Genomic DNA, 17457 nt, shown 5'->3' on the forward strand with positions numbered 1-17457 from the left:
TTCTGGGATTACAGATTATGGCATCACATTTGGCTATGACCCTGTTTTAAAAAAAGATATAAGCTGGGCGTAGTGGCGCACACTTGTAATCCCAGCATTTGGGAGTCTGAGACCTGAAGAATCGAGGTTCACGGACAGCCTCAGCTACTTAGTGAGGCCCTCTGCAGCTCAGTGAGACCCTGTTTCAAAATAAAGAATGAAAAATAGGGCTGAGGGTATAGCTCAGAGGTCGAATGACCCTGGGTTCCATCCCAGACCTGCAAAAAAAAAAAAAAAAAAAGATATAAAAAGGGTTGAGGTATAGCATAGAGGTAGAATGCTCCTGGGTTGACCCCAGTTCCCCCCCCCCCAAAAAAAAAGAGTACCTGTAAAAGCTTCTGGTTTTAAGCCGGGCGTGGTGGCACACGCTTGTAATCCCCGCGCTTGGGAGGCGGAGACAGGAGGACCGCGCAGGTTCGAAGCCAGCCGCACGCGCTGGCTTAGGAGACCCTGTTTCTAAATAAAAATATAAAATAGGTCTGGGAGTGTAGCCCGGAGGTAGAAGGGCTTCCAGGAACCCCAGTACCACCAAAAAAAAAAAAAAAAAGAGACCCTGTTTCCAAATAAAATATAAAGTAGGTCTGGGAGTGTAGCCCGGAGGTAGAAGGGCTTCCAGGAACCCCAGTACCACAAAAAAAGGCTTCGGGTTTGTAAGAATTTTCACTTTCTTTCTTAAATATGGTTCCCAAACAATGCTGAGTAGGAATGTAGGTGAGCCCGCACCGTGCCCCAGTTTGCAAGTCTGTAATGGCTATACCTCTAGAAATCAGTTCTTATGTTATGCTTGCTTTCTAAATTCAGTTTGTGAAAGTACTTGACTGACAGGAAGCCTGTATATACTAAGAAAAAAATGAGAAGGTTCACAAACTAGCAATTGTTCTTAGGTATGACCACTTCTGCCCTCTGGCCAGAGCTCACGATGACATAAACTCCTTCTAATGCTGTCACAGACTTGCATATGAAATTAGTTAAGTCAACAGACTGGGCCGTGGGCTTCAGGGACGGCAGCACAGAAGTCACCATGAAGGTTCCTAACTGTAGTTCTATGTGGCTCCTGATCTGGGTTGGTACTGACTCCCAGGCAGTAGACAATCCTATGGGTTAGATGCAAGGAAGCTGGTTGGATTCCTTGATAATAAGGTTCAAGCTGTAATCCCGGCTACCAGGGAGATAGAGGCAGGAGGATCACAATTCTGAGGCCACCTTGGGCAATTTCATGAGATTGTCTCAGAATCAAAGAGGGCTGGGGATGTAATCAGTGGTAGAGAGCTCCTGTGTTCAATCCCTACTACTGCAAAAAAGAGAAAAGGAAAGAAAGGGTCAACATTCTCATTATAATTTTGTTTCAATGCCAAATTGCTATGTGAAATACTCAAAACAGATTACACCAAGGCTACATGCTTAGCTAGAAATTTTAGATCGGTGTTTGTATGAAAGAACAGCAACTCTGTTCAGAAGTTCATTATGTTCTAGAGATGGGCAGGCTATCACTTTAGCTGATTTCTACAGTTGGTGTCACCTGGCAGTGACAACAGAGGAAGTGTGTGTGTGTGTGTGCGTGTGTGTGTGTGCGTGTGTGTTTGTGTGTGTGTGGTAATGGGGATTTAACCCAGGGCTTTTTTTGTGTGTGTGTGGTACTGGGGTTCCTGGAAACCCTTCTACCTCCGGGCTACACTCCCAGACCTATTTTATTTTTGGAAACAGGGTCTCTTAAGCCAGTGCGGCTGGCTTCGAACCTGCGCGATCCTCCTGTCTCCGCCTCCCAAGCATGGGGATTAGAAGCCTGTGCCACCACTCCCGGCTCCAGGGCCATTTTATCTATGAGCTACACCCCTAAGCCCTATTTTTTCTTATTTTGAAACAAGGTCTCCCTAAGTTGCTAAGGGCCTCACTAAATTGCTGGGGCTAGCTTCAAACCTGTGATCCCCATCTCAGCCTCCCAAGTACTGGGATTACAAGTGAGCACAACCACCTTAGGCTAACAGAGGACTTTTTAATGACTTTGACAGGGAAAGGACACCTTTTTTATTTTTTGGTGGTACTGGGGGTGGAACCCAGAGGCTTTCTACCTCCGGGCTATACTCCTAGACCTTTTTTTTTTTTTTTTTGGAAACAGGGTCTCACTAAGTTATTGAAAGCCTCACTAAGTAGCTGAGGCTGGCTTCAAACCTGTGCGATCCTCCTGTCTCAGCCTCCCAAGCGCGGGGATTACAAGCGTGCGCCACCACGCTAAAGGACACCATTTGAAAACCTGGTTTGAGCTGGGCATGGTGGCGCACGCTTGTAATCCCAGCATTCAGGAGGCTGAGACCGGAGGATCGCTGTTTGCGGACGGCCTCAGCTACTTAGTGAGGCCCTCTGCAACTCAGTGAGACCCTGTATGAAAATAAAGAATAAAAATAGGGCAGGGAGTGTAGCTCGGAGGTCGAATGCCCCTGGGTTCCATCCCCAGACCCGCAAAAAAAAAAAAAAAGGAAAAAAAAGAGAAAAGAAAAAAGAAAGAAAAGTAAAAAGCTGGTTTGGGTTTGGTTTTAGTGTGTTTCTTCATTGGGCTTACAGAAGCAAACAACACTAGCAAGCCATCAGACTCTTCAACAAAAATGTATTTCACATTAAACAGAATGTACACATCATGCACATGAGAGATCGCCACGGTCACAATGGTGCTATGGGGTATAACAGATCACGACAGAACAGACTTCGGGCAAAGGAAGGCTGGAAGAAAGATGGCGGGGCATTGTTTGAAAGTCTCAAACAGACCATGCTATCGTTTTCTGTGTGCTTGTCATAAAAGCGATTTCCCCGATATTCATCACGCTCAGCGGCACTGCATTATTAGAGGCATGTATTTTATTTAGTATATATACATACACAAACATACAATTTTCATAACTAATAAAATTTCAAACTGTAGCAGGCTTTTTTAAAAGCACATGAACAAGATTACCATTGAAACTTCTATTTCCTGATTGCAAACCTCTTTCAGAATTACAGATCTTTCTAAAACCTTTATTGTATAAGTCAAAACAAAAAGTTTCAAAGAAAAGGTCATTTTAATCTAAAAGTCACATTCACCATGAGGGACTAAATTAAGAAAACATAGCATTATATGGCATAAAATGTGTGCGGTATATATTCTAGTATCTTTTCCCCATTCCAATTTTTTTAATGTTAAAGGCTATTAGTGCTATACCAGGACCAATCTGAGGCTGCCTTGGTCGAAAGCAATGACTTGGTTGGACTTGGTTTAATTACAGCTGGGCAAACACAGGAGTAAACAAACAAAATGTCCAAAATACAATAGAAAACAGTTAATAAAACATGAAAACCGACCACTTGTTCATGAGACAGATGATTTAGTTGGAAATCTACTCGATGTTATTAAGTGACTTAAGTTTGGAGATTTTAAAGTGTGACATTAAAGGGCCCTTGCTAGAATCAGACACCCATGTGCACAAGAATATGCATAAAAGAACATAAATCATTACATATTGCTTAATTATTTTTACTCAACCAAACTTATTACTTTAGCCCCGAAAGAGTAATGTGGGGCAATGCATTTGCAAGTGGCAAAGCTTAATAAGAAAGAAGACTTCTTGATAGTACTTTCCAACAGAGACAGGGAGAGATGCAGCCCGAGTTGAATACAAGTTTAACTAGAGTTTAGGTAAATGTCTAGAATATTTTACAGGAATAGACATCTAAATGTTTATGTGCTCTGACTCTGGGAATGAGCCTGGTCATTGAGTGAGCTTCTGAGCCAGCATCACTCTGGTTAATCAGAGAATCACTATGATAACAGAGGAGGGCAGGGAGCGCGTTAGCAGCAGCTAACGCTTGTAAATAGAATTGTGACATGAAACTGCTAAAGCACAGGGCAAGAGTCTCAAGGTTTCTACCCAGAGAAGCCAGTATTTGACTAACTACCTAGGAATACAGTTATATTCTGATATAATAATTTGGAATCCAGTGGGTAAGGGCGACAGAAGCTTCTTCAGATGGCCAGCAGCTTGGATTTTACTACCGGCAACTTCATGGGTTTTCCAAACACCACCTGTGTCAATTCAAAAACAAAACTGGGTGAGACCAATGCAGAAACCAAGTGTTTTGCACTTGAATGTAATTACATTGTTTTTTGTTTTGTTTTGGCTCAGACAGTTTTTGACAACATACTGCAGTATTTTGCACAGGACCATTCTTTTAGGTGAGTCAATTATTTCTTTTCTTTTTTTGCAGTACTGGGGATGGAACCCAGGGGCATTCTACCTCTGATCTACACCCCAGCGCTATTTTTTATTCTGTATTTTAAAACAGGGTCTCACTGAATTGCAAAGGGCCTCACTCAGTAGCTGAGGCTGGCTTCAAAACTGTGCCATCCTCCTGTCTCAGCCTCACAGGTGCTGGGATTACAAGTGTGCGCCACCATGTCCGGCTCCAAATATTTCTTATGTGAGACTTTCTTAAAACCAGCAGCTGTTCTGTTTGGCTTTTTTTTTACCCTTGACTGAAGGTCAGTCCTCCTTTGGGCAAGGTTGTCCTCTTACCTGAGTGTACAGCTTCGGGAGGGATGCACGTGCAGTGGTGAGGGAGGAAAAGGACACCTGCCCAGCCAGGTGTATCTCTAAAGCCTGGGGATGTTTAATGTGTCAAGCTTTGCCTTCCGAATGTGTAAACAAAAACCACCAGCACATTTCCAAATGCTCCCTAAAGGGAGTGATACCACCTTTGGTAGAGAAGGATTTGAGAACTAGACTATTGTCCACACATGAAAATATAAAAGTGCTGTGAAAAAAATGATTTAGTCAAGATATATAATTTTTTCATTTTGGGCAGGGTTTTGCACTTTTAGTTGGAGAAGTAGGATAAAAACTTGAGGACTTATGGATACTCTCCTAAGCTTTGTGCAATTTTTTGCCCTTACTGAAGATTAGGTAAGTGAACGGAGGGGAAACTTTTTAAGTGAGGGTACATGGACAACACAAGAAATCTCTTAATAAATACCAAGCCACACAACTGTCAAGAAGCAGAATGTCCAGGTAAATTAATGTTTCAAGTGCCCACGAAAGCAACTTCTTCTCCAAACTAGGGATATAGTTTACTCTAGAAGTGATGTGTCATTCAGTTCCTCTAATATGTCAAATGACTGCAGTGGTTTTCCCAAGAACTGAGAGAAGGTGACTCTAAAACTCACTGTCTACAGGCAAGAGCTGAGGTCAGTTGCAAATGAGCAAACAAAACACAATGACTTCAGCCATGTGGCCTCCCCAGCCTGTTAGCTCAATTGAGAAATGAAAAGAAGTCTATGGCCAAACCACTCCGTATGTGCCTTGACTCGTCTGATCATGGAGATAAGGTCAGGCCTGCTTACACATGGAAAGGAGAAATTAAGTGGTTGGATTAAATTATTTTAGGCATCAAATCCCCCTTTTGTTTTTTCATGGTACTGGGGATTGAACCTGGAGGCATTCTGCCTTAGAGCTACACCCCCAGCCCAATTTTATTTGTTATTTGGAAAGTGGGTCTCACTATATTGATGAGAGTATCACCACTTGCTGAGGCTGTTCTCAAACCTGCGATCCTTCTGTCTCAGCCTACCAAGTACTGGGATTACAGGTGTGCACCACCATGCCAGGCTCTAGGCATCAAATTTCTATTAGAAAGCAAGAGAATGCTGAACATATATATTTTAAGAGTATAAAATGGATGCCTAGCATGGAAAAGCCCTGAGTTTGATCACCAGTACCAAAAATAAAGGTCAAAAATGGCAGAAGCAATAGAAATTATTAAGTTGTGAAAGTAGGTGGTGACAGATCTTATGTTTTCATTATTCAAAAACAAATAAGACCCAAATCAAAGTAAATCAAATGTAAAATATGTATTTCTAAGGGTACATAACTGCAGAAATATACATCGATATATCCCATACATATTGTTACTCAAATGAGAGGCGCTGGGGGTGTAGTTCAGTGGTAAAGCACCTGTTTAACAGTGCCCTGGGATTGATCCTCAGGGGAGACATCCCCTGCCCCGTGCACACAGGAGGGAGAGAGCACTCTTGCTTTCAGAATCAGGTAGGCAAAGAGGTCGAGGGCAGGGGAAAACCTTCAAGCCACAAACTGTAGTTCTTTCCTCCCTCATTCCCTCAGGTCTGAGTCAAGAAAAGATGTCTGCTTTGGAAAAATTCAGAATGGGCCAAGAGAACAGCAAATCATTTCCAATACTCATAAATGTAGCTGAGTAATTCTAGACAGAAAAAGTAAAATGTCACTGAGAAGGAATGAGAGAAGCTAATTTTATTGACACCACCTGTAACACCAAGAGCATCCTCTCCTTGGTTTTCAAAGAGGTGCTCCCTGTGTGGCCATACCTTCGGCTGGTGCTTCTCTACCTTCTCAGCTGCACCCCAAAACAGCAGGGGCAAGGCAGGCAGGGCACAGCCCTGGAAGCTCACAAAGAAAGGAATCACTTGGAGTCCATCTCAGTTTTTATGTGTGGTACAGAATATGCCATGAAATGTGTATGCATTTTTCAAATAAAATTAGTCAGCCAGGAGATGGGTAGTGTTTACCCTGTCTTCACACACCCCAGTTGGAGGCTACTGATTTAGAGTATCATCAAGAGGCTGTACCTTGGCCGGGCTTGGTGTCATGCTTGTAATCCCAGTACTTGGGAGGCTGAGATAGGAGGATCACAGGTTTGTGGCCAGCTTCAGCTACTTAGTGAGGCCCTCCGCAAAATAAAAAATAAAAAGGAGGGCTGGGAGTATAGCTCAGAGGTAGAATGACCCTGGGTTCCATCCCAAGTTCTGCCAAAAAAAAAAAAAGACTGTACCTTTCATTAAAGGAATGCTGTATTTGTCAACAGAAGGTGTTCAGAGTAGTTTCTTGGACAGGACTGTTAAATCCTTCGATAAGGTTTTTGTTACAGTCATCCAGGCTGAGATTTTCACTGGATCTCTTGGGGAACATGGGGGGGCCAGTGAAATCTAAGAGATCTTGAAGTGCTCGGGCATTGCCAGTTCCATTTTGGTCCAGAGACACCCCAGGAATCATTTCACTCACTGGTGAAAATTCTGGGATGGAGATAAGCTCTTCTTTGGAAACAGGACTAGAAGAGACAAGGAAGACAGAGAGGGAGAGATAAAAGGGGAGAGAATATGATAACTAAACATAATGTGCTTCATTCAATTTATAATGTTTTGTTATACTTTCTAGGAAAGATGGATTTAGAGACAGAGTTTGTAAACAACAGATTATAAATACACAGCTGGGCATGGTAGTGCATGCCTGGAATACCAGTACTTGGGATATTGAGAAAGGAGGACCACAGGTTTTGTTTTTTTGTTTTTTGTTTTTTTTGCAGGTCTGGGGATGGAACCCAGGGGTATTCAACCTCCAAGCTACACCCCCTGCCCTATTTTTTATTCTTTATTTTGAAACCGGGTCTCACTGAGTTGCAGAGGGCCTCACTAAGTAGCTGAGGCTGTCCGCGAACCGCGAACCGTGATCCTCCAGGTCTCAGCCTCCCGAATGCTGGGATTACAAGCATGCGCCACCACGCCCGGCTAAGGACCACAGGTTTGAGGACAGCCCCAACAACTATTAAGACTCTCATCAACCTAGAGAGACCTTGTTTTGAAAATAAAAATAAAATAAGGCTGCCAGGCATGGTGGTGCACGCTTGTCATCCCCGCGCTTGGGAGGCAGAGACAGGAGGATCGCACAAGTTCGAAGCCAGCCGCGTGCGCTGGCTTAGGAGACCCTGTTTCCAAATAAAAATATAAAAATAGGTCTGGGAGTGTAGCCCGGAGGTAGAAGGGCTTCCAGGAACCCCAGTACCACCAATAAATAAATAAATAAATAAATAAATAAATAAATAAATAAATAAATAAAATAAGGCTGGGGGTGTAGCTCGGAGGTAGAATGCCCCAGGGACCAATCTCCAGTGCCACACACACAAAATAAAACAAAACAAAACAAAACTGAGTATAAAAGTACAAGTGAGCTGGGCATGGTGGTGCATGCTTATAATCCCAGCATTCGGGAGGCTGAGGCAGGAGGATCACAGTTCGTGGACAGCCTCAGCAACTTAGTGAGGCCCTTTGTAACTCAGTGAGACCCTGTTTCAAATTTAAAAAAAAAAGAATAAGAAATAGGGCAGGGGGAATAGCTTGGAGCTTGAATTTCCCTGGGTTTTATCCCCAGAGCTGCAATAAATGAAGAAAGAAAGAAAGAAAAGAAAAAAGAAAAATACAAGTGACATTTGGGAGGCTGAGACCAGAGGACATAGTTTGTGGATAGCCTCAGCTGTTTAGTAAGGCCCTCTGCAACTGAGACCTGTTTCAAAATAAAAAATAAAAAATAGGGCTGAGGGTGTAGCTCGGAGGTCAAATGCCCCTGGGTTCCATCCCCAGTACTGCAAAAAAAAAAAAAAAAAAAAAATATATATATATATATATATATATATATATATATATATACACACACACACACACACACACACACATATATATATATATGTATGTATGAATATATATATTCATACATACATACACGTGGATTCAAGCCTAAGCTGGTGGGCACAAGCCCCTGTGTTTGAGAATAAGGGCAACAGACTGGGCAGGCTTGGGAAGGCCATGCTCTCACTGCCCACAGAGTGAGAGGAAAAACTCTCAGGCATGGGCACTTTACTACAGAGAGGTGAGGCACTGCCAGAACTTTCAGAGTGGGCCATCAGGCCCCAATTAACAGCAAGCTCCTGGTTCTCCCTGTTCAGCAGGGCTGCCCCAGGCTTCCCTTTCCTTGCCTGTGAAATGGGGAGAACAGTCATTTCTCCTGCTCAGGGCCCTGATGCGTGTGAATGTGATGGCACCAGGGAGGATTCATGAGTAATCGATCACCTGAAGTGTAAGCAGTTAGGGTCGGGGGATGGGAGCATTATTAACAAGGATGCCACTGTCCACCGAGTCGCCCACAGGGCAAGTCTCACCCACTGCTTCCTCTCTAAAGCCAGGCTTCCAATCCACCCTGACTTCTCCAGCTCCCGGCTGAACCTTGTTTTTCTCTCTCCCCTCTCCCTAGAGATGGAAGGAGTTTCATGGCTGTTGTCTGCCTCAGGACTAGTCAACGAGTGAATCCAGGCACAGAAGAGTGGTGAGCTGGGAATTGAGAGCTTATCCCAGGAGCCTCTTAATAGCCAGAGAAAGCTGCTACCAGGCTCTTCTTTTCTTCCTTGTCGGGACCTTGGAGAAGAATCTAGAAAAACCAGTTGAACTGTACAAGTTCAAAGGATCCACCTCCCTCATGCCTGAGCCCAGTTAAGGGGCAACAACTGACCTAATACCACTTTTCCTGTTTGAAGCCTGAGAAAACTGCCTCGCTAAGCAGAAACACCCTGCCCCATCTTTACCTTTCCCCACCTCCACCCCCACAGTTAAACTACTGGTTTGAGCGCAGCTGGCTCAATATGGGGGTGGAGATAGTTCATGTTAACCCTGGCGACTGCCTCAGTTATTTTATGTGGGAGCAGAGCGGCACCAGCTGGGGAAGCCCGTCATGCGGTGGTGTGGGAAGGTGAGGAGACCCAGACAAGGGCTGAGGGACCCCACGACCACTGTGTAGAGGGGTGGGGCCGTTGCACCTTTGCTTGTCTTCTATTTCTGTCAAGCCCAGGGTGGATGAGTGGGATATTCACCAGTGTGTCACAGGAACCCCCCTCCACCCCCCTCCAGTCTAAGCAGAGAACTCATGGTCAAGGAAAAATCCTGGCAGGCTAGAGCGCTGACTCAGAAAGCCACCCTCATTTCCAACTGCCCTGCCCAAGGCTGTCTGCCTCAACCCCAGGCCAATTAGTTCTTCTTTTGTCTGGGATTAATTTGCTAGATGATGTCACCTGCAAAGATGATATCAGTTTAAGAATTCTTCAGGATTTTAGGATCTGAAAGTAAATTAGTTCTTTTATCAAGTCTTCAGTGGCAAGTATATCTAAATATGAGACTCTAGCTGGGCGTGGTGGCGCACGCTTGTAATCCCCACGCTTGGGAGGCAGAGACAGGAGGATCGTGCAGGTTTGAAGCCAGCCTCGCTGGCTTAAGAGACCCTGTTTCCAAACAAAAATATAAAAACAGGTCTGGGAGTGTAGCCCGGAGGTAGAAGGGTTCCATCCCCAGTACCACCATAAATAAATAAATAAATAAATAAATAAATAAATAAATAAATAAATAAATAAGAGACTCTAGACAGAGAGGACCCGTCAATGACCTGGCCAGATCCCCTTTACCTGAAGGTGCACCCATTCCCAGACACAGAGATCTGACTGTTAGAGACTCATAGTTGCCATGCTTTCTCTAGACAACTTCCTTTAACCAATGGGACCCCTGCCATGGCCACAGTGAGCTCTGCATCCCCCACCCTGAGGGAGACACAGTGAATAACTGACGATACACAGGTATCGTAAAAAAGGCTTTGTCTCCACCAGACAACTCTGGCAGGGTTCATTCTGCAGAGCTCCTGGGGAACCTTCTGAGGACCACACCCTCGCTTAGGGCCTTCCCTCCATCCCTTTCTGCTGGAAAAACTCCTGAGGGTCCTCACCCAATAAATCCTATGCCAGAAACCTTGTTCTAGGCTCTGCTTCTAGGGAGCCTGACCCAAGACACTAGTATTGCACCACTAACAGCTTTCCTCTAACATCAACCAAACCTGTTTTGGGTGATTTGCTATAAAAAAAAGATTAAGAAATTGACCTTAAGACCGTGGCGATGTCTGGAGAAGAGATGAAGTTTAAATTCAAAAGAAACTGACACACCTCACATCCATAGACTGAACTTCTTCGGTTGAATCATCCAGACTGTTTGATTTACCATCAAGGGCATCCAGATGAACAAATCCACCAACTGGTTTGAGCCCATTAGAGAAAACATCTCGTGGAAAAGGTTCTGGGGCAGCACGCCCTACTCCATTAACTTCCTGGCAGGTATCCAATCCATTGATTTCTGATCAAGAACACAAAGTCCTTGTATGAATCATAAAATACTCAAAATAACGAAATGATGGGAAATAGAACAAGACAACTAATTTAATCCTCTGCTGCACAGTAATGTACCATTTTTGTGGAAAGAACCACTGACAACCCCATGTAATCACCTTCATGTAGGGGAAGAGAGGACAAATAGCATTATCAGTGTCTGCAGGGTCAGCAGAGCACAGGCAGGTCTTAATAGCACTGACTAGCATTTAGGTTTCCTGGAAAGTGCCCTGGGCTGGCAGACAGTGTGTCTCTTGTGCCAGGATTACTAGACCAACTGAAGAAGCCCTTATGCTAGAGAGATGAACAGGGAGGGAAAACACTGGCAGCCACACCCTTGAGACCCATGTGTGCTCCCCCCAAGAAGCTTTATGAGGCTTCACTGCTGAAAGGAAGACCCCAGGCACCAGACCTCACACTCACCTATTTTGTTGGGGACAACTGGTTTTGCCTTATTTTCCACACACAACACAGGCTGAATCTCCACTTTGGGGTCTTCTTTCTGGAAACAGATAAAATAGAGAGTGGATGAAAATATGAAAGGCTGCCTCGTGTGGTGGTGCAGGGAAGCTGAGATAGAAGGATTGCAGGTGTGAGGTAAACCTCAGCCACTTAGTGAGACACAGTTTCAGAATTAAAAACTAATCTGGGCGTGGTGGCACACGCTTGTAATCCCCGTTCTTGGGAGGCGGAGACAGGAGGACTGCGCAGGTTCCAAGCCAGCCTCAGCTACTTAGTGAGGCTCTCTGCAACTCAGTGAGACCCTGTTCCCAAATAAAATATAAAAATAGGTCTGGGAGTATAGCCCGGAGGTAGAAAAGCCCCTGGATTCCACCCCCAGTGCTACAAAAAAAAAAGAATTTAAAAACTAAAATAGGGCTGGCGGTACATGTAGCTGAAAGGTAGAATGTCCCTTAGTTCAATCCCCAGTACCAAAAGGGAGGGATGCTGATATCACATAGAGAAACAAATGCTTTGACAAGCACCAGGAGATATTTGATGTCTTATGTGGTCATGTGCCTATTTCGTGATAATTCTTTGAATCTCTAGTTGTTTCCCTTAATTTTCTGTCAATATTCTCTTTGGTAGTCATGCTACCTGTCCATGTGCCCTCACCCCCTTGCTCTGAGGGAATCTTTGGGGGGAGGGGGGAACACTGGGGACTGAACCCAGGGGCACTCTACCACTGAACTATACTCCCAGACTTTAAATTTTTTTTAAATTTCGAGATAGTCTTGCTAAATTGCTCAGGCTGGCCTCAGACTTATGATCCTTTTGTTTCAGCCTCCCAAGTACTGGAATTACAGGCATGTGATGCTATGCTCAGCTTGAGGAAATCTTTTATCTGTGCCATCTCTAAAATTTCTCTTTCAGGTCCCTACTTCCTCCTTAACTCATGCAGTAATAGATCAGAGAAAGTTCATTTTTTTTCTGGTGAATTCACTCCAAGACCTACAACTTTACCAAATTTATTCCACTTTTTTTTTTCACTACTAGAGATGGAGCCCAGGAGCATTCTAACTTTGAGCCCAATTTTTTTTAGGGGGTGGTACTGGGGTTCTTGGAAACTCTTCTACCTCTGGGCTATATTCCCAGACCTATTTTATACATTTTTTATTTGGAAACAGGGTCTCTTAAGCCAGTGTGGCTGGCTTCGAACCTGCGCGATCCTCCTGTCTCCGCCTCCCAAGCATGGGGATTACAAGCGTGCGCCACCATGCCCGGCTAAGCCCTATTTTTTTATTCTTTATTTTGAAATCAGGTCTCACTGAGTTGCGGGGGGCCTCACTAAGTAGCTGAGGCTGTCCACGAACTGTGATCCTCCTGTCTCAGCCTCCCAAATGCTGGGATTACAAGCATGTGCCACCACGCCCGGCTTCTATTCCACTCATTTTTTTCCACTCAGTACATAATGGTCATCTGAATTCCTACCTTCACTTCTGGAGAAACATCACTTTTCCGTGTTCTCTTCATGATTTCATCTATTCTCTGTAAATGAACAAAGAGAAAAGGTAACAAGCTGTAAAACGGAAGACAAAAAATTGGTTGGTTTATAAGAAAACTTGTAAAAGGCAGATGTCAGCAAAGGATAACAAGTATGAAAGGTTTTATATTAGTTTTGCAGATGGGCAAGGTCAAATGAAACACGCTAGTACATATCTAAAATCAACAATCAATTCATATCCTTTCTCCTTCCTTTCCTTCACTTCCCTATAAGTCAACAAATCACCACCCATCATTCTAGAGGACCACCCTGCAGACACCTCAGCTTTGGTGTGGCACAGAAGGAAAGGCCACAAGCTGTTCTCTCAGCTCTCAAACCAGACTAGGCATAGGGAACCATAAGCATCAGCCTTTAGAACTAGTCTCTTTGCCAGGCGTGGTGGCGCACGCTTGTAATCCCTGAGCTTAGGAGGCGGAGACAGGAGGATCGCGCAGATTCAAAGTCAGCTGTGCTGGCTTAAGAGACCCTGTTTCCAAATAAAAAGTATAAAATAGGTCTGGGAGTGTAGCCTGGAGGTAGAAGGGTTTCCAGGAACCCCAGGACCACACACACACACACACACACACACACACACACAAAAGAACCAGTGTCTTTAAAACCCAAGTTCAAGCTGGGGGTGGTGGTGCACATCTTAGTACTAAGGAGGCTGAGACAGGAAGACCACAGGTTTGAGGCCACTGTGTGATAACTTAGCAAGATATTGTTTCTAAATAAGAATATTGGGCTGGGATTGTAATTCAGATGTAGAACACCCCTGGGCTCAATCCTTATTAAAACACACACACACACACACACACACACACACACACACACACACCCAACAAAGACAGAAACTGACAAAAGTGAAAGAAGAAAAGGACAAATCTATAATCATACATGGTGCTTTTTAACATCCTTTCTCAGTAACTGACAGAATAAGGTGCTGGAACACTAACACTAAGGAAGATACGGAACATGTGAACAGTACTGTCAAGGAACTTGACCTAACTGGCAGTTCTAGGAGCACTCTACCCAATCACTGCAGAACAGAACAGGATCCACTTCCTGTCCTGCCTCCCCCAGCCCTTACCTTCTTCCTCTCCAGTCTCTCCTGCTCAATCTGCAGCATGATTTGTTCTCTTTCTAGACGCATCTGTTTGGCTGCCTCCTGGGCCTTTACTTCTGCTGCTTCCTTCTGAAAGAAATAGGCAAGGCAAGGCACAGGCTTTATTTAACTAAGAAAGCACTGTGGCAATTCCTGGGCTGTGGATAAGTTTCTTTGCCCCATCGTCTTCCCCAAAGTAGATGCTTCTCCAATCTTCAATGGGGATTTACAGCACCCACTTTATACATAAGCCTCATTCATATCCCCTCAGGTCACCATGCAAATCACCATCAGACAGTTCTCTATATAGCCAAGGTCTCTGTGTGTGAGAAGTCTCTGGCCATGAAGTGTGTATACAGCCAAAAGTTTCAAGGAGTTAATTTCCCAAGGAGCAACTTTCCACAACAAGCAGGAACGTTAGGAGATGAACTGGGCAGCTTCCTCATCTCTCATAAGACAACTGTAAAGTAGCACCCCTCATCTCAGAGGGCCCCAAGAGCGCTGAGTTCCAGGTGCCCACAGTACCCGCGTTCCTCAATGTGCTTATACTGGCTTTCCAAACTGCTTCCCTACTAGCATCATGGCTTTTCTCCCAAGGAAACTACTGACAAATTGTTATCCTAGTGTCTGCTTTTGGGGAGATCCAAACTCACGGATGGACAGTGTTACCAACTTCCCTTTGATCGTCCCACTTAGATTTGATAACTAGCCCAGATGGCTTAAGAAAAACTTCAAATATTATGAGTAATTCAAATTTAACAAAATTTACCTGATGTGAGCTAATGCCCCTGAAAAACAAGAAAAGTCTGAGAACAACTGTACCTGCTTTTCAGGCATGGCTTCTTCTTGCTTTTCCTTTTCTTGCTTCTCTTTCAACAACTTCTCCTCCTCAGACTTCTGCTGGGCCTCCTCTTCTGCCTTTCTTTTCTCTTCCTCTTCCTGTCGCTTCTTTTCCTCCTCTCGCTTACAAGCTTCTTCTTCTAGGCGCAGCCTTTCCTCCTCCGCCTTTCTTTTTAATTCTTCTCTCTCTAGCCTTTTGAAAACATAAATCATTTTTAGAAGAAGACATGCGCAAATGTGAGCTGCCAAAGACCTGGGCATTGACTGTAGTGCACACATTTGAATTCATGCCCATTATAAAAGTGACTCAGCCCTTCCCAAATCTATTCCAGTCCATATACTTGCCAAAAAATTCTACCCAGACTTGAACTTGAACTCTGTACTGACAAATTGATCTGTGTAGCCTACTAGAGGGAAGACACAGAGGACTTCCTCATCACTATAAAAGACCATGGAGACATAGGAAGCCAGGCCCCATCATTCTTATTTCATGATGACTTTTTAAGAAAAGGAGGCAGAATAAATATTTAAAACCAACTGAACAGTGAGACCTTGTTTCCAAATAAAATATAAAATGGGTCTGGGAGTATAGTCTGGAGGTAGAAAGCCCCTGGGTTCTACCCCCAGTACCACCAAAAAAAAAAAAAAAAAAAAACCCAAAGTAAAACCAACTGAAGTTAGAAAAACTGGGAACTGTTGCAAGGGCCACAAATAAGCCAGTTGGCAATTTAAGAGCTTTGCATTCTGCTTTGTATATGACTTCTGAAGTACCCAATGGAAGAAAATGCCCAACAGAATGCCAACATATGATACAGATACAAAAGTATCTATTTCCCATTTATTTTGGAATTGCTTAAAAATCTATTGTGTCTTCATCCACAGATGAACGGTTTATGACATATTGATGAAGAGCTCTAAGCAACTCTATAAAATTCCATAAAGTCTCAAAGCTTGTTTTGACATTTCTAATGTTCTTCCTGTTCACAAACGCATCACTCTTCTTGAGTGTCACTAGCAGTGTAAACTGTGCACTTGTATAACACCTGCAAGGTCACTGTACATTTCTGATGCCCTTATTAAAAATGGGAGTAGACATACTACTGTTCCATGACATTTTTTTGTGAGAATTAAATGAAATAATGCATAGCAATGCCTGGCCCAGGAACATTCTCAATTGTTAGTCTATTTTATAATTTAAGATGAATCCCCCCTCTAGTCCTAATATCCTTCTAAGTACATTTATAAATCTGTATGCTTTTCAGAAATTACCTTCATTTGGAAGCACATGTCGCTGACTTACTGAAGTGTTGTTACATTGTTATAAAAAGATCAAGACTTAAAAAAAAGAGCATCCTTCCATCCTAATGGTCAGCTTCTGGAATCATGCAGGCTAATACCCTGTCTTGCCAAAGAAATATTTTATTTATTTATTTATTTATTTATTTATTTATTTATTTATTTATTTATTTTGAGGTACTAGGGATGGAACCCAGGGGCATTCTAACTCCAAGCTACACCCCCAACCCTATTTTTTATTCTTTATTTTTAAACAGGGTCTCACTAATTTGCCGAGGGCCTCACTATGTAGTAGCTGAGACTGTCTTCGAACTGGGATCCTCCTGTCTTAGCCTCTCAAATGCTAGGATTACAGGCGTGCGCCACCATGCCCCGCCCAAAGAATATTTTAAAAGGTAAAGAAAAACTTAAAGGCATTAGCCCAAGACTGTAACAGCATGTGACAGTGTACTATATGTCAGCATAGACTTCAATGCTTAAAAGCATTGTGGTGGAACTAAAATTATTAACAGATATTCTGCAGACAAGCATTTTGAGGCCTAATCAGAAACTCCTGTTTTCTTAGATTCCTCAATGAAAAACTAAGTACATGCAACACCTAGCATCAAAAGTGGATGTGTTGGTAATAAGATTTACCAGCCAGGCATGGTGGCGCACGCTTGTAATCCCAGTACTTGGGAGGCTGAGACAGGAGGATCACACAGGTTTGAAGTCAACCTCAGCTACTCAGTGAAGTCTCAGCAGCTTAGTGAGACCCTGTTTCCAAATAAAATATAAAATAGGTCTGGAAGTGTAGTCTGGAGGTAGAAAAGCCCCTGGGTTCTATCCCCAGGACCACACACACACACAAAGATTTACCCAAAGGTTAATCAGAACACTGCTTCATTTCTTATCCCATTTGTAAAAAGCCAGTGTGGCTGTCCCAGAGAAATGAAAACACAAAACGTGGATAGTCTAAGAATTAATGCACAAGCTACTTCACAAAGGACCTGTAATCTTCATCTTCAGGATCTGAAAATTCTCTGCCACTTCTTTTATTTTTACCATTAGGACTTCAAGGTGCCCAGATGCCTAAATATGTAGTAACATTCTAGTTGCCCCTAAATTTCTTTTTTTTGTGTGGGTTTGGGGATGGAACCCAGGGGCATTTTACCTCCAAGCTACATTC

At 43.5% G+C, this 17457-nt stretch overlaps 1 protein-coding gene across 1 annotated transcript in view; it reads right to left on the reverse strand.

Annotated features, from left to right (window-relative positions):
- Window positions 1-6896: 6896 nt before the first annotated feature.
- MAP7D2 (MAP7 domain containing 2) overlaps window positions 6897-17457 on the reverse strand; it is a gene marked incomplete at its 3' end in the record, with an annotated part of 57879 nt that continues 47318 nt past the window's right edge. Inside the window, 6 exon segments of the mRNA XM_080718280.1 lie at window positions 6897-7146; window positions 10846-11032; window positions 11488-11566; window positions 12997-13053; window positions 14139-14243; window positions 14976-15179. Of these exon segments, the coding sequence (XP_080574406.1) occupies window positions 6897-7146; window positions 10846-11032; window positions 11488-11566; window positions 12997-13053; window positions 14139-14243; window positions 14976-15179 (882 nt within the window).

Source organism: Muscardinus avellanarius (assembly GCF_963383645.1).
Source record: "Muscardinus avellanarius genome assembly, chromosome: X".
Classification (NCBI taxonomy): domain Eukaryota; kingdom Metazoa; phylum Chordata; class Mammalia; order Rodentia; family Gliridae; genus Muscardinus; species Muscardinus avellanarius.